At 37.1% G+C, this 24,598-nt stretch overlaps 5 protein-coding genes and 1 long non-coding RNA gene across 13 annotated transcripts; 3 read left to right on the forward strand and 3 right to left on the reverse strand.

Annotated features, from left to right (window-relative positions):
- The first annotated feature begins 247 nt into the window (after window positions 1–247).
- LOC111328370 (kelch-like protein 18) lies at window positions 248–2,683 on the forward strand. Its single transcript, XM_022932783.2, has one exon. It carries the CDS (start codon window positions 383–385, stop codon window positions 2,099–2,101), a length of 1,719 nt encoding a protein of 572 aa, XP_022788518.2. The 5' UTR covers window positions 248–382; the 3' UTR covers window positions 2,102–2,683.
- A 1,443-nt stretch (window positions 2,684–4,126) lies between these two features.
- Window positions 4,127–9,125, reverse strand: LOC111329851 (c-Myc-binding protein). Of its 3 annotated transcripts, XM_088729322.1 has the most exons (8): window positions 8,990–9,125; window positions 8,827–8,899; window positions 8,708–8,756; window positions 7,412–7,541; window positions 6,454–6,537; window positions 5,517–5,608; window positions 4,553–4,591; window positions 4,127–4,271 (listed from the first exon to the last, which is right to left on the reverse strand). In XM_088729322.1, the coding sequence occupies exons 1-6, from the start codon at window positions 9,005–9,007 to the stop codon at window positions 5,522–5,524; spliced, it is 441 nt and encodes a 146-aa protein (XP_088585448.1). In that variant the 5' UTR covers window positions 9,008–9,125; the 3' UTR covers window positions 4,127–4,271; window positions 4,553–4,591; window positions 5,517–5,521. The 3 variants fall into 3 exon arrangements, with proteins under 3 accessions (XP_088585448.1, XP_088585450.1, XP_022790344.2); XM_088729324.1 differs by lacking the exon at window positions 6,454–6,537; XM_022934609.2 differs by lacking the exons at window positions 5,517–5,608; window positions 6,454–6,537.
- LOC111329839 (glutaredoxin-like protein C5orf63 homolog) lies at window positions 9,122–11,280 on the forward strand. Its single transcript, XM_022934603.2, has 3 exons — window positions 9,122–9,331; window positions 9,884–9,940; window positions 10,564–11,280. Exons 1-3 carry the CDS (start codon window positions 9,122–9,124, stop codon window positions 10,735–10,737), a joined length of 441 nt encoding a protein of 146 aa, XP_022790338.1. The 3' UTR covers window positions 10,738–11,280.
- On the reverse strand, window positions 11,060–18,236 carry LOC111329860 (superoxide dismutase [Cu-Zn]-like). Of its 6 annotated transcripts, none has more exons than XM_088729318.1 (7): window positions 18,043–18,236; window positions 17,168–17,249; window positions 16,425–16,521; window positions 15,777–15,846; window positions 14,759–14,866; window positions 14,326–14,443; window positions 11,060–12,889 (listed from the first exon to the last, which is right to left on the reverse strand). In XM_088729318.1, exons 1-7 carry the CDS (start codon window positions 18,234–18,236, stop codon window positions 12,743–12,745), a joined length of 816 nt encoding a protein of 271 aa, XP_088585444.1. In that variant the 3' UTR covers window positions 11,060–12,742. The 6 variants fall into 6 exon arrangements, with proteins under 6 accessions (XP_088585444.1, XP_022790361.1, XP_022790353.1 ...); XM_088729319.1 differs by having other exon boundaries at window positions 12,753–12,889; window positions 14,254–14,443; XM_022934626.2 differs by lacking the exon at window positions 14,759–14,866.
- Window positions 15,120–18,499, forward strand: LOC148725891 (uncharacterized). Its single transcript, XR_015990283.1, has 2 exons — window positions 15,120–16,250; window positions 17,648–18,499. It is a non-coding gene; the product is annotated as an uncharacterized LOC148725891 (long non-coding RNA).
- Window positions 18,246–24,382, reverse strand: LOC111329882 (superoxide dismutase [Cu-Zn]). Its single transcript, XM_088729321.1, has 5 exons — window positions 23,989–24,382; window positions 21,700–21,793; window positions 20,230–20,299; window positions 19,136–19,253; window positions 18,246–18,498 (listed from the first exon to the last, which is right to left on the reverse strand). Exons 1-5 carry the CDS (start codon window positions 24,061–24,063, stop codon window positions 18,391–18,393), a joined length of 465 nt encoding a protein of 154 aa, XP_088585447.1. The 5' UTR covers window positions 24,064–24,382; the 3' UTR covers window positions 18,246–18,390.
- Window positions 24,383–24,598: the final 216 nt, after the last annotated feature.

Raw genomic sequence — 24,598 nt, forward strand, 5'->3', positions numbered from 1 at the left:
ATACATCTTTCTGCTTTGAAATTTTTCTGCAGTCTCGAAGAGTGTCGTAACTTTCTGTTATTATAGTTTTATTCTTTCAGAATCCTTTTTTTTATCTTTTTTTTTCGCGGTTGGAGAGGAAACTAATTTGATTGAAAATAAAACATTTATACTAAACAATGGCGGGAGGTGGTGGGGACGTTTTCCGTCCTCTACACTATACCCAGTTTTACACCACCAAAAGAAAAGTCAACTCGAATAGCCGCTGAACTACACAGCGCCTGCGAAACGGCAACAACAGAGGACGGCAGGTGCAGTTACCGGCTAGGTTGAGTATTATGACAATCGCCGAAGAAATAACAGCATTCTGAATGTACCACTGACATTACTGAAAAAAGGAATCATGTGTTCTGAAGAAGGCATCTTCTGTGCTAACGTAATGAAGTCGCTTAATGACTTTAGAAAGGAAGGAACTCTCTGCGATGTCACCTTAAGCGCACAGGGGAAAAGTTTTCCGGCACATCGCAACGTCCTCTCTGCGAATAGTGAATTTTTTAAGGCCTTATTCGCCAATGAGATGAGAGAAAACGTTGAAAATACTGTTCACATGGAGGAATTCGAGCCTCTAGTAATGGAACAGCTGCTAGATTACATGTACGGCGGTGGAATAGCTATCACGAGGGAGAATGCCCTTGATCTAGCGATCGGTGCAGATTTTTTGTTTTTGACCGAGTTGAAGGGAAAAGCTTGTGAATATTTGATTAGCAATTTAAACTCAGAAAATTGTCTGTTTCTCCTGTACATGGCCGAGAAGTACAACGTGAGAGGGCTTCGTGACAGCGCACAAAAACACATCCTCGAAAATTACGTGGCTGTCTCAGCAAGCGAAGGATTTGCTTCCCTTAGCATAGAACAGTTGCTTGCAATCGTGTCTAGCGACGATCTCGTCGCTAGAGAGGAAAATATTTTCGAATCAGTGATAACATGGACGAAGCAGGATTTGGAGACAAGAAAGAAGCTCTTTCCCACCCTGTTTTCATGCATCCGCCTGATCTATATGGCAAGGTGTTACCTGATTAACGAAGTACAAGAGGAGGACTTAGTAAAGAATGATGAATCTTGTTTACGACTTATTACTGCAGCGAAGGAGTTCTTTTCGACTCCTAAGGGAGCTGTGCAGAATTCTGATCACGCCTCAATGCGGCCACGTGCCTGTCAAACTGCCATCCTGCTGGTGGGAGGCTGGGAGGAAGATTGTGACATCACTGCCTCATCAAAAGTGTACATGCAAAGTATCAAGCAAATTTTTGAGGTTTCTGCCATGTCTACCCCTAGAAAGAACCATGGTGTTGCTGTCCATGAGGGTCTAGTGTATGTGGTAGGTGGAACAACTAAGAATGGCAATGTGACAAGGAGTGCAGAATTGTATGACCCAAGAACCAATACTTGGTCCAGTTTGTTTTCATTGCGAAAAGAGGTCGCGGGTGTGGGTGTGGCCATGTTAGGGGACTACCTGTATGCAGTAGGAGGGCATGATTCAAAGGGCATGCCGCAAAGTATTGTGCAGCGCTACAGTGCAAAGTTAAATAAATGGGAATGTGTTGCTTCTATGAATGCTTCTCGCACAAGGCACTGTGTTGTTGGTTCGAGTTATGTATATGCTTTTGGTGGATATTCTAGTGATGAAGACATTCCTTTAAAATCAGCTGAGTATTACAACCATTTGTCAGATTCTTGGGTTGACATTGCTCCCATGAATCAATGCCGTTCTGATGCCTGTGCTGTATGCATGGGGAGCAAGATTTATGTGATTGGTGGAGAGGACATTTTAGGATCTCCAATTAAATTGACATCTTGCGAGATGTATGATCCCAAGACCAATAGATGGACCAATATTGCAGCAGTCCAACATCCACGTTCACATGCAGGTGCAGTAGTAGTTAAGGACAAGGTGTTTGTTCTTGGTGGTGTTGGCAAAAATAACAGAGAGCTAAGGAGTGTTGAATGTTATGATACAGATCAGCAGCAATGGCAGGAGGTGGCAAGTTTGCAAGCAGGACTTGAAGGATTTGGGTGTTGTGTGATCACAGTACCTGGTGAATTAATGCCTGTGTTGGTTTGATAAATAGACTGCAGTGGAGACTATGTGAACTTCTACAGACAGGGGCTTCCTTCCTGTTTAGGGTGTGCATAGTTGTGGAAGGTCATACATTAATTGCAGTAGCCATGCAGTCCATGACAATAGAAAAAAATGAAAGGTTTGAAGATTTGTTGTTGTACTACTGTAAATTTTCAAACACAATATCATTGGCTCCAACCAGTTGTTGGAACTCCACTGTGGCTGCCTATAAGGCCTCTTGCTGCCTTCCAGTAAGATTAAATCCAAAAAATTTGCCCAACTATTTACAACCTGATCAAGATTACATGGTACTTAACAATTTCAATAGAAGTGAACACCTCAAAAATATACATGTGAAAGATTATGTCAGGTAAAAAAAGAAAAAAAAATACTGAAATCTACATGTTTTCCCAGCCAACTGAAACAGCTGTGTGTCAACTGGCTGGCTTTTAGCTCATTTTGGCTGATTGAAAACCTACAACAGGTTAAGATTACTAAGAAATTAGTAAGAGAGCTCTTAGTGATGGCTATCAGAAACACAATGTACAAACATATAATAATTAAATGAATTCAATGAATGCTTTTTATACATTTCTTGTCAAACTTTCTTTAACCTTTTTACTCCCAAGATACAATTAGTTTTTCCATTCATCTGACTGCCATACATATCCTTGTAAATTAGACTGGAGAATTCCAATCAACATCAAGATTACACTCAACTGATGAGCTTGTCTGCTTTCAAACCCTGTTTGCAAGGACAGAGCTGAATAATGAAATGCTATATCAGAGGGTATGTGGGCAACAATGTGGGCTCAAGTGTCCTAGGTTTAAAATTTAGTGAAATTAGGGGAAAGTAATTAAAACTGAGGAACTCTGTTTTCATCGAAGGCATTTTTCTATTTCCAGAGGTTTTAAGGAGAAAACTAATTTTTGAAAAATCTTAACAGGTGTACCAAGTTTTTGGAGATTGTTCTGTAAAAGAAAAGCGGCAAGGAAACGCCTCGAAGCAACAGAATAGGAAATTAACCATGCAAACGACCCAAAATCCATGTTTCTGCAGCAAAACCTAGGGCATGCGTATACATTATTCCACTCTGTCATTTGCAAGGGGCTTAGAAAATTAATATTGCAGCAGACTGAGAAAAGTCTGAAGTAACAGGATACCCTACTTCTCAACACCTCCAATGATGTGCCTGAAATATTTAGCCAGAGAATTCTCTGATCTGTGATGCCAAATAAACAACTTGCATTGTTTTCTTTCGGGAGGATTACATTCAGAAGTCAATGGAAGTCCTTAAATAAAGATGGTAGAAAATGTTGAGAGGTTTCTTGAATGATCCTCAAAAATGTTTCATCCTTTCTCAATTAAGTATTACTGGAAAGTCATGAATTATTTTGTCTTGGGATATTCATATTCTGTCCTATGGTAGATCAGTCATTGACACAGACCGATACATTTAAGAGAACAACTTTGCATTAATTTTAAACTGAGCAAGTCTTGTTATGAATTGAAATCGTCAACAAAGCATCCTAATAATATAGCTGATGCAACGTAAATTACTTGCAGAACATATCACTTCTGCAATTCATTTGCTGGCAGTATATAAATGAAGATTCCATGAATTGTAAAGATATGCCTGACTTCATGTTTTCTATTGGTGTCTTTTTTAATGTTATTTTACTTCATTATTATTTTAATTTTATTAATTTTTTTTTGGGGGGGGGGGAGGGGGAGGGGGAGGCAAACCCCCCTGAAAACAACTACTTCCTTTGCTAGGACTTTTTTTTCTTCTAGCATTCATTGCAGTTCTAGGTGAGGGCAAAAAAATTAAAGTAATACATTTGAGATGACCTCCACGAACTTCCTTCTATGAATTGGGGGCAATTTACAAAAGCTGAAACCCATTGAAGTTTCATTCTACATATTAGTAGAGAAAGATGTCAAGAAGTGACAATGAAATCCCCATGACAACAGTAACTTAAACTTCATCACAGGAGCAAAGTAAATGAAAAGTTTAGAAGTCTTAGTTACACTCAACAACATATCGCTTTAATGACAAAGTTGCTATTTTACAAAAGTTGAAGCAAGCTACAAATCCACAACAAAAAAAGCAGATGGATCTCTGTACACTGAGGGTGACCTATGCAAACAAATTGTCTTCAACTACTCTCCCTGTGAAGAAAAATAAAAGCATTCAGAGATCAAGCAAAGGCATTCCTTGGATGTAGTTAGCAACCATAACATTAGATAACCAAGTAGGGCTTAATTTTCACCAACAGAATGTCTCATAAAGGAAGCCTTCTGGGTAACTTGCTGGTGAGAGGTCAACTGACCCTATATACTTTCTAACAGACAATGGATAAGCCCACGATATAACCCTAAAATATACCAGCTGTCTGACAAGGAATAAGACTTAGTTTAAGAAATAACTTTAAATTCTCAGTCTCTCTTACTGGATTGTTCTCCTCAGCTTGTGGTTCATAGGACTGTAACTGAAAGAAAGAATTTCACTAAAGTTAGAAATAAAACAAAGTTGTCACACTTAGAAGCTGATCATCAGATCTGACAGCCAGTCATTCACTGCATCTGCTTCAAAGCTCAGCAATGGATGGTATTCCCTTTCTTTTAGAAAGGAAGACTGGGAGACACCTTCCAGTATCAAAAATAGTCCAATTTCATTTAGGGAAAGCTAAATTTCAGAGTTTTTATAAACCTGATTTCTAGCAAAATGTGAAGTAGCTACATCGGTTAGTAACTCAGTGTCTTTTTAACTATTTGTCAGGATTTTATAAATATAAAAATCATAAATATACATTGGATGGTTTTATGGACAGATGAATGGAGCATTATGAAATACTATAAATGTCAGTTGAGTGAGGTGTGGTAAAAGTTTGGTGGTGGGGTTTTGGCCACAAAAATTATGGTGTTGTCATGGACAATCTTCCTTCTTTACAAAGGTAACTGAGCCTGAAGAGCCATGCATCACCAACCATGAAATTTGAAATCTGCCAAAAGAGGTGAGGAAAAAAAATGTTACTGGAAAGGGTGCCAGTTAGCTACGACCGCAACACCATTCTAATGTCAAAACATGGTTGCAAAACTTTCGTTGTGCCTGGCACAACTGAAAATTGTAATCCTCAGCATATGTCTGTCTATTTTTCTTTTTTCTGTTCTCATGTAGAATACCATTTTCACACCCTTGCACCTAACACTACTGACCACACCCAACACTCCAAACTACCAATCAGCAGGCTGTATTATGACTGCCATATCAAATGGATGGGGCTTTTCAAAAGTCCACCTTACACCCCTTTCCACCAACTCAGCAGGCTGTTTCATGACTCTGTATAAAATGGATGGGGCTTTTCAAAAGTGCAAGATTATTTAGACTAGGTGCTGAAATCTAACACTACTCACAGATTTTATTCAGAAAGTTCAACAATTGGATCTTGAGGAATAAGAGACCCAGGGGTCCTCATAGATTTGCGGCTGTTGGAACGGCTTTGCACCTAGTTAAAAGTTACTTTAAATTTAGTGTTACAATGTTTTTCATAAAAAAAGTTAAAAACAATTGACAAGTATCAGGTTTACTTCTCTTCTTCTGGAAAAGCTTTAAGTACATACAAAACATTTCCAAAGCTAAGTTGCTGGTTAGTTCAGTGTTTGAATTCTTCTTAATGGTTACAAACTCAATGGTTTTAATACATTCACTGATAACACCTAGAAATACAGTCTTAGTAAGATCATTGCGATTTCTAAGAAATCAAAAGAGATTTTAAAAATTATGAGCCACGATGACTTTCTAAGTCTTTCTCTCTCTGTGTTGGGTGTGTTGGTTCAGGTAACATTTGATCTAAGGCTTAACATTAAAATAAGTTTAAAAGTTTTCCATTTTCCAGCGGATAATAACAACAATCCTTATTATTTGAGTGATATCAATAATTTCATATTGAAGAGACAAGTTTTAAAACAGATCCGAAAAATGTTTTCTATTTATTAATATTACCAATGAAACCCTGTAAACATCTATCAAAAAAAAAAAAAAATTAAAAAATTGCCTGTTTTTTTTGGTTGTTTGAACCTGTTATCAATGAATTTAAGGCTATTTTTGGTAATTATAGTCACTTAAAATTATAAATGTTAAATGCAAGAGCTTGAAATAAATGAAGTAAATAAGACGAGGAGATAAACAGTGAATGTTACATTTAGAATAGCTGCTTCTGTTTATTGTTTCATAATGTTAGTAAGAAGCTATTTGAAACAAAAATTAGTTTAAATAATTATCTGTGCTTAATTTCAACAAAAGAAGATAATCAAAGTGACCGTGGCTGTCAAATACACTGACGAGACTTACAGGAGTTTCTGCAGCCCAAGACAATCGTTTTTCAACACCTTTGCGAGTGTAAGAAGACGTTGGAGGCTCAGAAAGGGATGTTATCTGTTAAAATTAGATGATTGTTGTTGTGAAAGGTGAAACTGTTTTGCTTTAACAAAGCATTTGAGAATGATTAGGGCAGGTTAGTGTGAAATGAAAAGAATATTAAGTTTATTCCTGTAGAAGGAATTGGAATGGTGTGATTGGAAAATTAAAGGTTACATGGTATAATTCCATTAATTCCAAAACTCCTATATTGCCCATGGTGAGGTTCTTGATGAGTAATGATGCAAAACAAGTCAAGTGGAATGAGCACATGGTCAGGATTTGTTACATTACAGTGTGTTTTGGAACGGGTATTTGAACCACTAAATTCCAGGAAAAGACAGCAGAGATGACTGGTATAGGAAATATAGTTTCAGCCACCTCACTCCCACCCACAGCATCATTTGCCTCCCTTGAGATTAATTCCATTGTCAAAGGGCCTCTGCATATGAATCAGGCTGGACCAATCAGGCTGGACCAATCAGGCTGGACCAATCAGGTTGGACCAATCAGGCTGGACCGATCAGGCTGGAACAAGCAGGCTGGAACAAGCAGGCTAGACCAATCAGCATAATGACTTTTCCCCTCTGTTCAGGTTAGTAATATCAACCCAACTGAACATTTACACAATGTGATCAAATTGATTCACTACAGTCACCCAAACCCATTTCATGTTGCTTTCAATTTTTTTCCATTTTTTTTTTTGCTTTCATTTCAAATAGTGATCCTAGTGAAGTTTTCATAGCATTCTCAGATAAAAAATTGACAACATTCATTGGGAAACACTGACTAAACCGGACCTTGGAAACCACAACAGCTCAATTGGTTCTTAGACTAACCTAACCTTACGTGTGGTGTACATAATGCACTTATTGCAAATCTTCTCACTTACTCTTTGTTTCAGATTATTGTTTTCCATTGTCAGCTGCTCAACCTTTTGTCTTAAGTCGGAGACTTCATTTTTCAAAGCTTCAATATCTGCTGTTTCAGGAGGACCTCCATGGAGATGTTCCTTCATGAAGCTTCAACATTATTAAGGTCCAAGATTACTAATAATTAAAATATTGATACCAATTAATCTATTAAGGGAAGAAGACCATGGCGGCAGTATGTTAATTACATGCTTTTCTGCTTGGCAAAAGTAATTTGGTGTGGGGATACTTACAATTGATGGTTTGTACCACACCTTACATGTTTGAGTATGGTGACAGGCTGAGGCTAGTTCTCCCCCCAACTTACATTAGAGTTGCAATAAAAGTAATAAAACTTTCCCGATAATCTGATCAACTTGTTGATTGTTGAAATAATAATCAGGACATGGAAAGATGTTAGATTGACATGGTAACAGTTCATGTCACCTCATTGTTCTTTCACCCAAAGTCGGAGGGCCTCACCCTAAGTGTGGACATGTCATCCCAAGTCAGGTTGATTGAAGTCAAACTAATTTTTATGTAAACACTAATTGCTACATGATCACTCTTTACTATTACTCCTTTCAGGAATATACTATTTGTTGGAATCAATTTTGAAGGCAAACACAATCAACAAACTCACTCAATCCAACATGAGAATGCCTGTGGGGGGGGGGGGGGAACTGATGTAACTTGGGGTGAGTGTGGTGCAAGGGGTGATGAAAGCTACCTTAAGTCTAGCATGGGATGACACGACTACATTTAGGGGGTGACCTCGCTTGCGGCAACATGGATGAAGAGGATCGTACCTCATACGTATCTAATACCGCAGTTCAAAATATATGAACTTCATATATTTATTCTATCTCATTTATCACTTTCACGGGTTTATTACGAATCAACTTAACGGCCTGCTCCCAGTTGGCTTGTTAGCTCAATTGGTGGAGCGCTGCACTAGTATCGCAGAGGTCAGTGGTTCGAGTCCCGTACAGGCCTGATTTTTTTCAGGTCTGATTTTCGCTATTGCATAAATAGCGCTATCTACTGCGAGGATCGTGCCTCATACGTATGGATGAAGAGTGAGAGTGAAAACTGAGTTAGGGTGTCCTTGTTGATAATTTATGCATTGCACATCATCATTGTAGCTTAACATGTGACGACTTACACACTTTATCGATAAAATGAAGAGTTTCTTGCTGAAACATAAAGTTTATGGTTAAAAAAATAGAGCACCCGTGAACTAAAATATATACACACATGTACGTTACAAAGGATACTCTAAAGCATTCGCTGGCTTTTCTGGTTCTTCGTATAAATTCACAAGAACTGTCGAACCAACACAAGAAAAAACTCAGTAAGAGAGATAGAATAAACTTCAAATCAACTAGAAATTTACCTTTGGTCAAAGCATCCATAACTCCCGCCTTTTCCAGATATTTTCTAAACTCTTCACGTTTCGAATCGGCCACCTTTGGAAATGGAAAAAAAAAATAGAAATCAGGAAAACACTTCATGCTCGCTAAAAGAGGTTCGACTGAGACAAAATTTACACTACATACCCTGTACTGTGATGTCATTTTGTTCGAAGCCAAAAGGTCTGGAGAAGTTTGAAAAATTTGAGAAATCGAAATGAGGAACTCTGTAGCAACAAGAATCACAAATCAACAGATCCTTGCACTGTGAGGTGCATTATGGGTAAAGTCATTGGTGCCCAAGCTTCCTATGTCTCACGTCCTCCCAAGATGGCTTCGGGTTCAGCAATAGTAGCCACTTCTAAATGGATGAGGGGTGCTTTTGCGATTGCAACCGAATTACATTTGGGTAATCTAACTCTTAGTGGCAGCAGGTTTACTTGTTTTTCGACCAAACCTGTTCTTCCGGTTCTTACCTTATACACCAAGGTATTCGGCTCGAAAGTGATTCGTTCTTTTTATCGAGTAGATTTATATCAATTCGTAAAACTTCTCGACAAACATGTCACTGAGGCTGCTTGTATGGGAGTGTCGCTTTTATGATGAAATTAAACTAGTATACAGCTACTTTTTAAATATTCACGCGGATAACAACAATGAGTATTCATGTTATCACTGTCAATTCGAAATTTTAAAACTCCCTCCGTGGACTCTTGGACACCTCTCCTCTCTGCATCCTCCCGATCCCCTACTGACAAAAACGCCAGGAGCTCGGGAAAGTAGGTAATAGGCTGAGTTTAAGGGATACAGGAGGCGATAGGGTTGGAAGCAGAACCAGGAAGCATGAAAGAGTCGCAAAACCGCAAACACTGTTTTGCAAAAGTGGGAGATGAAAGTTGTGAATAGTACTAAGAACGAGGAGGGGTTCTGGCAAATTGGCTATTCTTAAACCTGACTTCTTCTCCAACCCCTCCCCATGCTATGAATGAACTGAGGATTGGATTTTTTACAGTAACTCTTTACTTTATTACCTCTTTACAGCATGTCTGCCCACTGTGTGATGAAGCAAAAGCAGCACTAGAGAGCTACAGACACAGGGTTTGTATTCACACTATCAGAAACAAATTTGTTGAAATATCATCTTTGAAACTGCAATTTTGTCCCTAATAACCTTATTTTTTTAACCAGTCTCTCCTTGCACAAGGTTGCACTTTGTCTTCTGTGATTATAAAACATTGAATGGAATAAGGGGGTTATTGTAGCAAACTGCAGTTAAATTTTAATTTGATCCCTAAACACTTCCTGAAACATGGCCACATTAATTATGATTGACAGGCCTTAACAATGCTGTTCTACAGGTTCAATTATTATTCATATAATAATAATTATCATAAGTATATACTACACAGGTGAAGAGTACGTATTGCACATGTTGATTAGCTGTTTCAGAAATGATTAGTAAGTATTATTCACCTCCAAGCAGCGAATGAGACAAAACCACACTAAAAAAATTTAATTTACTACCATTTTATTTTTTGGTATATTGATGGAAATAAAGTAATTTTATTGGTTTCTGTGTGTTATGTAATAAAACAATTATTCACCTCAGTGTCCATGAAGGTGGTGGATATTTAACCTCCCCTTGAGTGAATAATTATCAATCATTTTACTTTCATTGAAGATTTTCAAATTTGTTTAATAATAAATATCTAAATCTCCAGTTTCAGTTTGAAGAGGTGGATATCAAAGCAAAAGGAAATGAAGAATGGTTTGAGAAATACAGATATGAAATTCCTGTGTTCCATTTTAATGGATCTTTTCTCATGAAGCATAGGGTGAATGAAGGGTTATTAGATAGAGAACTAAGTAAATTTGAAGAACAGCAAAGAAGCTAGGAAATGGTGACACCCAAAGAATGCAATGATAATTAACATACTCTACAACATCAGTGTTAAAAAAAGAGTCACTTAAACTGCTTTTCTTAGACTTGGAAAAAGTACTCTTATTCTTTAGGAAAGAGGAGTGAGGCTACTGTGGGTGTCTTGCACAATAATACAGTACAACCACTGAGCTACAAGTCAAACCTATAGCCTGTACAACCACTGAGCTACAAGTCGAACCTATAGCCTGTTTATCCAGGTTCCAGCACACTAGCTGCCAGCTGATCACTTATTCTGCTCAAAATGAACTCTTTTTGAGCAAATTCTCTAAGCAAAGTCAAATCAACTGAAATATTTATTACCGGTATGTCTTATGATCAGCTAGTTTACAAATAGTGAAAAAAAGCGGAAAGCTTTTATTATTACAATAATATCTTTTCTTACAGGACAGCAAAAACATAATTTGTGTTTTGCATTAACAAGTTGCAAGGAAAATCAATATTTGACGTTAAATAAAACTAACATACTTTATAACTAATAAATAATTTATATACCACATTTTTCTTGTTCTCACTTGTATGTCTCAAAGCTCATCTACAATTACCAATAATTGCAATAGACAAGCATCACCTTAACCCTTGAACTCCCACAAGTGATTAATCTGTAACGTCTCCCTATAATATCCATACATGATCCAGCAAACAGGTAATGAGAATACTCAGACTTGTTAGGTAGAAGTTGTTAGTCTCATAACCAATTTACAAGGAAATGTGTTAGTAGCAGCTAGAGGGGAGAATTCATAATCAGATCTTGGGAGTTAAAGGGTTTGGTGAAAATCTCACATTTATCCTTCTTAAAATTAAAAAACACTAAAGGTTTCTTTTGCTGAAGGTAATATGTACAGACTGAATAGCTTGTATGGTGACTAGCTGATAATCTCTCCTTTAATAATCAGTCCTGAATCAGTTTTAGTTTTAGTTTAGTTTAGTTTATTAGCTTCGCCGACAGGCAGGGACACCGCAACAGCTTGTGCCAATTACTGCAGGCCCAAGTAAACCCACCCATCCCACCCCAGGGGAGGACATCCACCACACAGTAATCTCGTGTGTGAGAAATTAACATCTCCTACCCCTAACCCTGCAGGAGACGGGGCCAATGGTTCATTCGTCCTTATCCCAGAAGACTAGGATATCTATCCATTTCTTGATATTATAGAAAGGTAGCAAATTCTCCTCAGTTATTTTAAGACCATGAGTATTGGTCCAGCCAGGGCTCAAACCCTCGGCCTCCTGCACAACACAATTTGGTGCTCTAACGGCCGATTGAGTTAACCTACGAGAATAAAGGAAATGATCACCAACTAAAGAAGCTCTTGATTTTTGAAACAAATTCTCCTTGTCAGCAACTAAGGAAACATAGAGGGAACAATATGGAGGATATGCCTTCTTATGTTAGGGTGGTAAAGGGTTAATTTGCTTTGCCCCTCTTAGTTGGTGACTTACACTGCCCTCTAAGCCAATCAGGTGCAAGGCTAAAACTAGTGAAGACCATTGGTGAATTCAGTTTCAAAGAGTAAGAATAGATACTAGAAAAATATTAATCAGAAAACTCTAATCTAAACAAACTCTATGTAGTAAAGGAAAGGGAGACTGATGCACCATGCATGGGAATGCAATGTTTCATGTTTGAACCTACAGGTTTTTTACCACTTTAGCGACTTCTGCAAATACAAATTCTAAAGAAAGTTAGGCACACAGAGAACCTTAAGGGTTTGATTGCATTAGCTAAATTTAGGAATGAATCTTCCTCCAAAAAAAAAAACAACTGTCTTAATTATTCTTAAATATCTTCTTTAATTGCATCCTAAGAATTGAAAAAAAAAATTAACTAAAGTTAAATTTAAGATTCAAATCAGGTAACTAGGGCTGAACTAATAACCTGGAGCCAAATAAGGATAGTTACTTTTTCAACATTTGAAAATAATGTGCATCATAAATTTTAAGTATGAGATATAACTTAATCAAACAGGATCATCTGGTGGAACTTTTGTTTGCTCTGAATATTTTGAAATTCCAATGATACCACAAGCTAAACAAGCACCACTGTTTCCAGTTGTAAGACTCAATTCATGTCCTCCTATTCCAAGATCATCTACACCTTCACAAACCTGCCAGTGAGAGATAAAAGAGGAATTTCCTAATTATATGAATACCAGTACAAACCCCAATTATGGCAGGATTAATGATTTAAGGGGGTAAGTTTCTAATAAAAGAAACTTTGTCACTGAGCCATTGGGAGGTATAATTTACACAGGGTTCTGGCACATTTTCAGGAACCCAATTCAAGGACTTTCAAGGACTTTTTACTAGGTCATTTTCAAGGACCTTGGCTCTAAAATTCAAGGACCATTTGCATTAAAGAGGAGCTAATAGCAATATAAAAAATATTGCACTTTATTGTTTGAAGTAACAGATAAAAGTCCAACGAGCTTGACCCCAAGCATGCACATCAGAGTGATCATGTGCTATGTAACCAAGATTATTTTCAATGCACCAATCAGGTACGAAATATATAAAAAGCATGTGTCAAACATCATAATCCGGCACAGGATTTGAAAGGAAAACTCATTTCCATGATTTGTGCTAGAAACTTACACTAATTTCAACACTGAAAACAAAAGAAAACTTCAACTTTGATTCATCTGCACTTATTTTCAAGGACTTTTCAGAAATTTTCAAAGACCTGTGTCTAAATTCAAGGGTTTTCAAGTCCTTGAAAACAAAAAATTAAATTCAAGGACTATCAAGGAGTGTGGGAACCCTGATTACAAGATAATTTGACTTAATCTACTGAGTTGGTAACAAATTGGTAAACCTCAACAAGTTTCTAAACCTGACATTTTAAGTATTTGCCCTTTGTCAGAGCAAAATTCTAACGCAGCTTTAGAGACTCTTTACTCTGGCCAATGTTCATTATCAACTCAGTTGATAAAATCAAATTATCCTTTGAAAAGATTAAGAAAGGCATCGAAAACTTTTAGCCTACAATGTTTGTTTGGCCATTTACTCTGTTGGGATTTTTCACTGTTTCTTGTAAACAAGATCAAGAAAAGGCACCTTCTTCAACACTAGGGCCACCTTAACTATTATTAATAATATTTGTTTCATGAATTAAAAAAAACTTTCTTATAATTGTTTCTACAAGTTATACAAAATGTATCTTTTAAATACTCAATCTGTTTCCTGAGTAGTTTGCTTTTGTTTTTACTGTTAAGTAAATGCCTATAATGTACACGTTCATGCCAATTTTAAATTGTCTGTGGCAGTGGCCAACTCGAAAGCTCAAGCTACTTTGGTCACTGCCCACATTTTGCTTTTCACTACTTGGGAAATTTAGTTTGCCTATGTCTCTCCTTTTAAATGTACTTTAATTTAGAAATAATTATTTGTGAATAGTGCAAAATCAAATAAAGACTTAAAAAGACTTAAAGGGGGTGCTAGAAGAGGGAGAAAGAAATGCATTCCTGTATACCTATAAATTGTTTGTATATTTGCTAGTGTTTTGAAGTCCTGAGAAACTTTGCTCTGAGAAAACAGCACTGACCTCCAAGGTGCGACCTATCACTGAATATTCCCCTGTTAATGACACTACACTATCAGTAAAGTTGACCTCTGCCTGTCCTTGGTCATTGGCTTCAATGTTACCAAGGTCCCCAACATGTCTGCTACATCAAAACAAGTAGTAAAAGAAATATCAATAATGGTAATTGCACTGAATGGAGTGCAATTTGTATAGGTAATCACATGATTTCGAGTGCAATTTGGAATAAATAAGCACGAGTAAATTTTTTCAAAGACTAACAAAATTGCACGAGCCCGTAGGGCGAGTGCAATTTGTGGTCTTTGAAAAAATTTACAAGTGCTTATTTATTCCAAATTGCACGAGAATATGAGGTAGCTTCTCATAACTACACAGAAGAAAAGCGAGCGCATCACGTGTAAAAATAATTTATTCAAACCCTGCAAGTGACATTGACCTTGACATTGACCTTGACATTGACCAATCATTCTGACCAATCAGAATGTCTGCTTTGTTTCTTTCTTTGCACTGAATTAACTCTCTCCTGCACTGAATTAACTGAAAACTGCATTCATCTTAACCAATCAGAACTGAGAAATATTTTCATGTATATTATTAGGGCTGAAATCATACGTGTGGTTTCAAAATTGAACAAGCGTGCAGCGCGAGTTTGATTTGAAATTGCAAGTATGATTTCTGACCAAAATTGCATGATATGAGGTTCAATGACCACTTTATTAAATCCATTTTGAAATTACCCAAATACAGGACTTGGTCAATTCAGATATTTTCTTGATGCAGTAATGAGGATTTTTAAATAAAAAGTGGAACCAGAAATGCTTTTACATCTTATTTTGTATGCAAAACAGAAGACTTTGACATCAGGTGTCAAAAACTCAGTCAAGCGTAAAATGATGTGATTTAGAGCAAAAAATGGTGCGATTCGTGAATCAGATTACAGGGATCACCATTGATTTCAAAATGGATATAATAAAAACAATCATTATTAATAACTTTTGAGTCAAACCAAAATTAAAGTTTCTTTTTCAGAGCTATTTATAGCTTCCCAAAGATTCAACCTAATGGACACACTGTTCCTGACCATGGACAACTTCCATTACCACAGGGGAGTTATTTTTTCATTATTTTTCTTCTAGTAGACTACAAATGATATGGGATTTGCTAAAAAGAGGTAACCATGGAGAGAAGGTGGCATTTATTTGCTCAAAACCCACCTAGATTTTATTCACAGAAGTAAAGTGCATGACCATGTGCATGCCTCTGTGTAGTTAACCCTATAACTCCCAAGATCTGATTGTGAATTCTCCCCACTAGCTGCTACACATTCCCTTGTAAATTCGTTATGAGAATTTGATGTTCAATTGAGGTAATGAATGGGATACTATAGGGAGAAGTTACATGTTAATCACTTCTAGGACTAAAGGGTTAAGGATCATTCATTTGGAAATTCTGACCTGTTGTTGTCTTCTGGTCCACCATGAGTCTTGTTATGTGGATTAAAGTGAGCGCCAGCACTCTTACAACCTGAAATTTAAATTATAATTAATGCAAAAGTTACCAAAACATATATTTTGCAAACCTAGTCCAAAATCACATTCAATGCTAAAAATTCAAATGGTATAAAAGCACCCTGAATACTTTCTAGCTGATCAAAATATGAACCTGGTAAACAAGCTAATTTGCCATGGATTTCTTTGTAGTTTAGCTGATAGTGCATTAATTAATTAACATGGTATCTAAACTGGCTGAGGTTTGAATCCTCACTGGAGACTCATATTTTTCTCTGTCTAACTTTGGTTAAAAAAGTTTAACACCTTTCTATAAAATCTATTGCAGCAGGAATTATGAATAAGAACCCCACCACCGATGGCTTTTGGTTTGAGGCCTTCCTACCCCCCTCCCCCGTCTCAAGCTTCAGGAAAATCAAAGTATGCCATACATTTTTTAAAAGCTTGTGCTTCAACAATGACCCTATTTCCCTTTAGGATTTCTCTCCTTTGAGTGGAAATTGAATTTCCCAAGAGCCAAATAAAATATCTGAGCAACATATTTGTACCATGAAAGCAATACAAGTGAGAATTTTTCAAACCAAAATTTCAAACCTTGTGAAATATCCCCAAATTCTAGAATATGGATGCCATGATGCCCCTCTGTCAAACCCTGTAGCATTCCCTTGATTACACACGGCCCACCAGGTTGCTTGGATATAAGATAAAACATCTAATCAGTCAATAAGTTCACAATTCACTTCAATTCTTCAATTCTGCATGGAATATTGACATTGCCCGATTTTCCGATGTGATCTTTTTCATTACTCCATTTCCGTTGATTTTCCAGCGGTATCAATGCATTTCATAACTAATTTCGCTTTTGTGAATTTCTAGGTAAGTTAATGAACTTTTAATTAATTGACTATAGGTGAGCTTACGAGGTAAACTCCCAAAAACTTGTTTTGACGCAATTCGTACGCATTCAAATACTATCTCTGCACGTCATACAAGTCGACAAAATTCAACACTGCGCTTAGGTTGAGCACTGAGGTAAGCAGTGCCACTAACAAAGCTTAAAATTAAGCCTCTGTAATCTTACTTGAATGGGTTTCTTGGATGGGCGAAGAGACGTCTCGCCGTCCGAATTTAATTAGCTACATATTCACAACTGGTGCTAATTAGTTGGCCGTGTGAATGAATGTGTTCTTATCATGATCTTTTACCCCACGTTTTCTACAGAACCCTCTCAAGAATCCTTGAGAATACCAAAAGAATTTTTAAGCCGACAAACAATGTTTATTTGACATAGGATAGGTCATCTTGAATAGTGAAGCCACTTCAAACGAAAATCTCACCTCTTGTAAAAATGTGATTGTTCCTTGGATGTCACCAGCTAAATGGCATACTGCACGAGCCATAACCAGGAGGAAAATCGATCTTTTGCAAAGAAATAGATTTTTTAAAACACAATTTCCCAAAGACCGCGAAACTTGCAAAACAATAATCTTGTCGCATCGATACGCGCGTGTAAAAACAAACCGCTGACCCCATAATAAATCCTAACCTAACAGGAGGGGGTAGGGGGAGAAGAGGGGTGCAATGGAGCAAACGAGATACCTGGGTCAACTCATCGGAGATTTTGTTCAAATCACATCATCATCTAGAATTTAGAGTGCTATAAACGATGAGGAAAGCCTTAATCAATGTTGTATCCGCAAGTAACTCATGTAATCAAATTAACTATTGTTTACATTCAAAATGTGAAATTTAATTAACCGGCATCTGGCTTTTAAGGAACTGATACAGTCCTAAATGATGTTTTTGTTCTCACTTAGGCATATGGCGAGGATGTCATTAACTAATTAAATGATTTACAGACAAACCACATGCAAAATAATGGTTGAGGCAAGTATCAGCCTTGATCAAAAAAAGGAATCCAAAAATGTAAATCACAGCTCAGTACTGGAAAATACTGAGACTCTCCTCCCCTTTTCATAGCTTGGGTAGTGAGAACCCACTAAATGTTTCACACTGTTCTTGTTTTTTAAGACCATATGAGATTTAGGAGATAATTTGTCCTTCATAGCCAAAGAAGTCTTCTTGGAAAGCTATATACAGTGTCAATTCCTTAGAAGAAAATTGGTTACAATCTTAGGGGTAGACTTGTCACTATTGATGTGGAATTTTTCCCAGGTCCCCTTATAAATGCTGCTAATAAAAAAATTCTTACTGGAGAAAACTAAGTGTGGAAATAGCCAACAAAACTGGTTGCATGTCAATCTCCTTCCCAAAGGTTCCATTGCTCTGATCCCTTGGGGGAAGGTAACATCTTTGAGAAAGGTGGCACAAGTGTTGTCTACCTGACATCAACAAGACTTGAAGAAAGTGGTAAGTTAGCTTGAATAAAGAGAGTACGGTAAGCATTAGACCAAGTTGAAAATTGAAGTTTAAATTTATTGACACTTGTGTGTCTGATTTTAGTTAATACATAGATTCTAGTGCGAAAGCACTTCCATCTTTCAATGCAACAAGCTTTCCAGTCGTCAAAGTCCTGCTGAATTTGTTTAAGGAGTACTGTTTACTTAGTAAGGCCAATAACACCACAGGCAAGACGTGCACCAGCGTTTCCAGTTTTCAGACTTTCATCATTACCACCTTTCCCCAAGTCATCTTGTTTTGCATGTACCTGATTGACAAGGTAAATAAAATGAAAGAAGTGTTTAATAATAATATATGCAACTCAGATGTGTTATTTACCAAGAGCAAGTTACCGGTAAGTGGAACCTCTCCTTACAATATCTATCTATTGTCCAGTAAGGTGATGTGAAGTAAGAAACTACCTGGTCAAACACTTAGTTCTTTTGAATGAAGGGAAAAATTAAGTTTCTAAAGAAACAATGGTGCTGCATTAATGGGGTATTTAAAGCTAATTTGGTTTTATCAACTGAGTTGATATCGTGAGTTGGCCTCCATGCAGAGGTCATACAGCAGATGTTTTGAGTCAGCTCTCACAAAGGCCTAATGCTCAGCTTTATGAACTATCTACAGTGGTCAGTTCGCATTATCAACTCAGTTAATACAACCAAATTACTCACAATGAGGAAATGTCTTACAGCAAGGGCTAATTTCACATTTGATCTCAGTTTAATTTCACTAGTGATCTCCTTTATGGAGGAGCACACTTTTCACAGAGGTTACAGTATATTAATGTACTGTAATGTACATTACTGTACATTACTTTTTTTTTTCTCATACAACGAAAGGCATGAATATAAAATTTAAAGAAATACTATCTTAGGTACTGCTGAAGTTGGTTTACCTACCACAATAGTACGTCCAACAACAGAATCTACTCCAACCACTGAAACGAGCTTGTCCCTTATATCAATTTTGGCTACACCATCAGGTCCTGCTGTGATGTTACCAAGATCACCATGATGACTGGCAGGAAATAAAAGTAAGAAAACAAAACAAAAAACAAACATTACCAATCAGGGATCTAAATTATGCTACATAGAACATATAAGCAATAATTTGGATATATCAACAAAGTTGAAATGGTAAATTGGCCACCGCAACGATTACAAAAGCTGACATTTTGAGCGTTAGCCCTTTGTTGGAGCGAATGATGAAGGGCTCCAACGCTTCGATGAAGGGCTAACGCTTGAAACGTCAGCTTTTGTAATCGTTACTGTGGCCAATTTACCATTTCAACTTTGTTGATATATCCAAATTATTTCGTTACCCCTACCGACGCAGCCCCAAACAGTTTCTTTCGAAACTATCAGCCTTTATATATAAGCAATAAGCTTGGTACCTTTCTAGATATACAATTCCTTCTTTAGAGGTGTCTTACGAATTTTGTAACTTCAGGTAATCTTTTATCCTGACCAAAGAAAATTCTTTCAGCAGCTTTAAAAGCAATGGAATTGAATAATGCAGTAACTGCACGTCTTTAACTCAGCCAGTCAAATAAAGAAAAATCTATTGATCGGAGTTTCCTGATTTATTGTTTAATTACTCTGATGTGACCTTCTGACCATATAATAAATCCTACATTGACTAAAATGTAAGTCTGTTAAATAAACCTTGATGTATTGTAGCTTCACCTTGGTCATCTATTTTCCCTTTTTTCCCCTTTTTTTTCCCCCTTTTCCCCCCCCTTTTATTTTCCCTTTTTTCCCTTTTTTTTCCCTTTTTTTTTTCCCTTGGATCTTCACATTCGGTCAATTACCCAGAGAATGCTCCTGCCTCCCAAACAACAACACAGCTGATGTCAAAATTATCGACCATTTTCACCCTAGCTAATGTAAGCACACATATTCTCCATACTGTTTTCTTTACATATACAGGTGATACTGTAAGGGGAAAGTTAGACGCAAGTCACGCTAAGCTTTCAAAGGGTTAATTATGGTACCGTGTTTCATCATCAGGCCCTCCATGAGTTTTGTTTCTTGGATTAAAATGGGGTCCAGCACTTGTACAACCTATAAAGAATTAAACATTCTATATGATAACAGCTTACATTATGATAATAAAAATTAAATAGGAAAGAGCAGACTGTGCACAGGGAAGGGCGGCAAAGATTGTCTTGAAGACCAAAGATTCAGACGCTGAGAAGAATTTGAAGTTGCTTCCCTTGTCTATGAGGTGTGACATGCTACTATTAATTTATCTTTCAAATGCTAAAGGGATCCCCTCCAATGTTTTTTAAAGATTATTTTAAGGTGTTTAGAACTATCCACAACACGAGGGGAAGTGGGAAGAACTTAATGCTCCCCAAGGTGAGAACTGAGACTGCAAGGAAATCTTTTTATTTTAATGAATTCTTTTAATGAAACTTTTCAATGATATTCCTAATGAACTGAAGGATACTCAGTCATGATTTTTAAAACTTGTATTTTTGGAATTCTATAAATCACAAGCTTTTTAAGTACTTTTAAAGTTGGTGACTGTATGTAGGTTTTTTTTGTTTTTGTTGCAGGGCCCTTCCTATTAACATCAGCATTTTATGCTGAAGAGGTCACCCTGGTTAAATAACTTATTATCATTATTGATATTAAATTAACATCAAACTTGTTAAAATTTTCCAGTTTCTACCACCAGAGAGGATTTACAGAAATTTACAACCTACCACAATTTGAGACTCAAAATAGTTACCTAACTATTGGAAAAATGTTGTCAAATTTACTCTTTCGAATATAAAAACAGGGTCAGTGTGAACGTTTCATCAATTCTTTTCAATGGCAGAGATGAACATTACAGGGGTTTTTAAAAGCAAACTACTCTTTTCACAGTAGAACTCTAAAAATTGGAGTCCGAGGTGCTAACCATCAACACCCTGAAACTTGCAGGCTGTTGTGTCGAGTTACTGTAATTGATGATTCTCTGACCAAATAAGGGTTTCTTCTTTTATCAGAAGAGAAAAGGTAAAAGGTGCATATTAAATACATACACACATACAACCTTTATTTCCTAGCTCTCAGATTTAAAAGTAGCTTTATAAAATTAACTAACATCTTTGAGAAATAAAAAAATATCAAGAACAAAACAATATAAAAATTTTTTACATATAAGGCAGAGTCTGTACTGAAGCCAAGTGGCCCATTCAGCTGTAAATTGTCCCAGTTTCCTTGGCATGAAGCAACTACTCCTCCCCAAATGGGATGCTACTGTCCATTCCAAGGTTAACCCCCTGCCTGTAATCAAGCTTCCCTATCAATTTGCCAACACTGTAAATGTCAGGTGTTAAGCCCAAGAACAAAGTGCTATGACCTGATCAGGTTTTAAGCCAGGACTTCTCCAACAGGAGACCAGTGCAATAACCACTGGAGGCAAAAGGATTCCTTACCAACTTATTGCTTTATTCAGCTCAGATATCACCTACCATTTGTGCCATCTCCAAATTGGTGGACATGAAAACCATGTTGTCCTGGTGTGAGTCCTTCTACTTCACCAGTTATCTTGCATGTGTCTCCTTCCTATATAATAAAGTTAAGAAAAATAGATCTGAGTCTAAAGCTAGGAACAATAAAGTTAATAACAATAAAGTTAATAACAATAAAGTTAATAACAATAAAGTTAATAACAATAAAGTTAAAGTTAAGAAAAATAGATCTGAGTCTAAAGCTAGGAACAATAAAGTTAATAACAATAAAGTTAATAACAATAAAGTTAATAACAATAAAGTTAATAACAATAAAGTTAAAGTTAAGAAAAATAGATCTGAGTCTAAAGCTAGGAACAATAAAGTTAATGAGGAGTATTTTCCATTATGAGTCTGCCCTATTGCATAAATGATAATTGGTGATATGTAGTCCCCTCGTCACTGTCCTTCTTCTTAGCACAGGGTCAGGTTGTTCAGAGCTGGGTCAAGATAACCCAGGGTTAGTGTGATATCTGATCTAAGAACTGAGAGCTTTAAGGAAAGATTAGTACAATTCTTTTTGTCTACAAATTGATGATTGGATGCCCTTCAAAGAATAGAGAAACATATCCAAGAAAGGCTTTTGAACAAAATTATAAAGAAATCCTGATTTAAATTTAACGCTGGGTTAGCACTAACCAGCCTTTGAACAACTAGGCCCAGGGCTTGAAATAATGGCCAGTCAACGGGCAATGTCCAGTCTAAAATAGTTTTTGTTGGTCAAATCCTTAAATGCCCCACCAATCTGTCTGGTCGTTTACATTAGTAAGGAAAAAATTAAGAGTTTCAAGTTTTAGCATTTAAATGTTCAATATTGTATGCACAAATGAAATACAGATTTTGCCGAACATTGTAGCTGTACTGTGCATTCCACTTTACCTGCATTACAAGATGGAGGCTCATGGAAAGGTCAATAAATGCTTTGAAAATTTACTTGGTCCATAATTGAACATATTTAAAGATTGTGTCAGGGAGGTGGCACTTTTACAGTGATAAGACATAACCAATGTTTGGCTGGCAAGAAATGGGTTGCATCCTAGCAAAAATAGGTTTGATTGGAAAATTTGACCAACACCAGCCAGGAAATTATTTAACTACAGTGGCACTACAGCATTACAAATTGAAAGTTATCCTCTCCATCCCCTTCATTCTTGTAAAGCCTGGTTCACCTGTGTCGTGATCGGTTGTGAGCTGAAACTATTGCTGATGTTCCAGACGGTGAAAATTGAAATTCTCATCTACCATGAATGACTGCCAATCATCACAGAAAAAATGTGGTGTGATGGGAAAACAGAAACCTTCCTGATTTTCCCAGTTTGTCTTCGACAGTCCCAGACAGTCAGGATCTCTAAGATTTCAAGTTTTCCTTTGTCGGAAAAATGTGGGAAACAGCGAAATTGCCGATTGTCTGAAATTTTGCGACACATAAAAACCGTACTTAGTATTGTCTTGCTAACGTAATCCACAGATGATATAAATTTGCATAAGACTAAAAATCGACGTCTAGCTCTCCGAGATCTAAGGAGAGGAAGCGCTAGACATGGCGAAAAAAAAAAAAAACTGAATTGGCGACGTAACTTTCACAGATTAAATTTGTTACGCGCCAGATGAGGGTATGTTCTTACAAGTAGCATGCAAGCGCCTACAGAACTGAACTGAACTGAACTGACCCTTGCAAGCCAATAGAGAAAGTTCGTTTCAAAGTGGTTGCGCATCACCGTAGTAAAACTTTGTCACACAAAGTCTTTGATAACTGTAAATATGTTCCATTGAGCGATGCAAAATTTGCATCGGCTCCTTCTCCAATCGGGTGTCACGCTCCCGAAAGCGAGCTTTTTAGTCACACTACCAATAAAATATTTTGTTCTCTCTAAAATGCTCTGTGTCGTTGGTATGAGGAAGATTGGCTTTGGTGAATTGCATAAAAAAATAGTTGAAGTTAAGGTAGAGTTTTTGTCGAGTTTGAGGGAGTTGTCTGCTTAATTTCGAACGCTTCGAGGGGTCGATCAACTGCATTTTGCAGTAGTAAAATGTATTTATGCACTCTTAGTGATTGACGAGGCGGACAGTCCCGCTAGCAGAGAGAAATACCTCCCAGTTATGATGGTTTACCCAACGAAATTTGACATGTAGACTAAAAATTCCAAAAGTGTGCTCTCGAAAGACAATATGTTCATTCGAGTTCAATTTTATGCAAAACTAGAATGGGTTTTGGCTACGGCGCCTGTGCAAAGCTAATGGTCAACTCACCTGCTCAAAATGGATTACGCCTTTCGCTGTGCTGTTGTTGGACAATAAAACGCAAACTGCCTTTGGTCCTGACATTGTAAAATAAACGACGTTTTACCACCACACAGGCTACTACACGTGCAGTTTTAAACCTTCTTCAAGTGTTCAGTCGCGTTCGAACATGTGACCTCGAGGAGTTTGGCTCTCAGAGGAACTTGGGAAATGGACGATGCAGGGGACGACCGATGCCTTGTCATGATTTGTCATCATAACTACAACTGCAGCTTTTCTGCTTGTCTTTCCTCTTTTTCCCAACAAACATGTGGAAAGATTATAGAAAGATTCATCCTTCGTTCACTAATTAGTTTTGTTCTCTTGATAAAGCAACTACAAATCTTATTTCTGTCATCTCTGGGCACAAATGGTCGGCACCGCTTACGTAACATGAAGAACTGGGCCCAATTGCTCGAAGGCGATCAGCGGTTATAACCCATGGTTAAATTTTAATCAAGGCTCTGCCTTAAAGTCTGAAATCAAATTTCACACTAACCCGAGTTATCTTAATCCGCCTTTGAACAACCCGGCCCGGATGATAAATAATCACAAATCTCATTTCAGTTGGCGGAAAATT

The sequence above is a fragment of the Stylophora pistillata genome, chromosome 8 (assembly GCF_964205215.1).
Source record: "Stylophora pistillata chromosome 8, jaStyPist1.2, whole genome shotgun sequence".
In the NCBI taxonomy this organism is placed as follows: Eukaryota; Metazoa; Cnidaria; class Anthozoa; order Scleractinia; family Pocilloporidae; genus Stylophora; species Stylophora pistillata.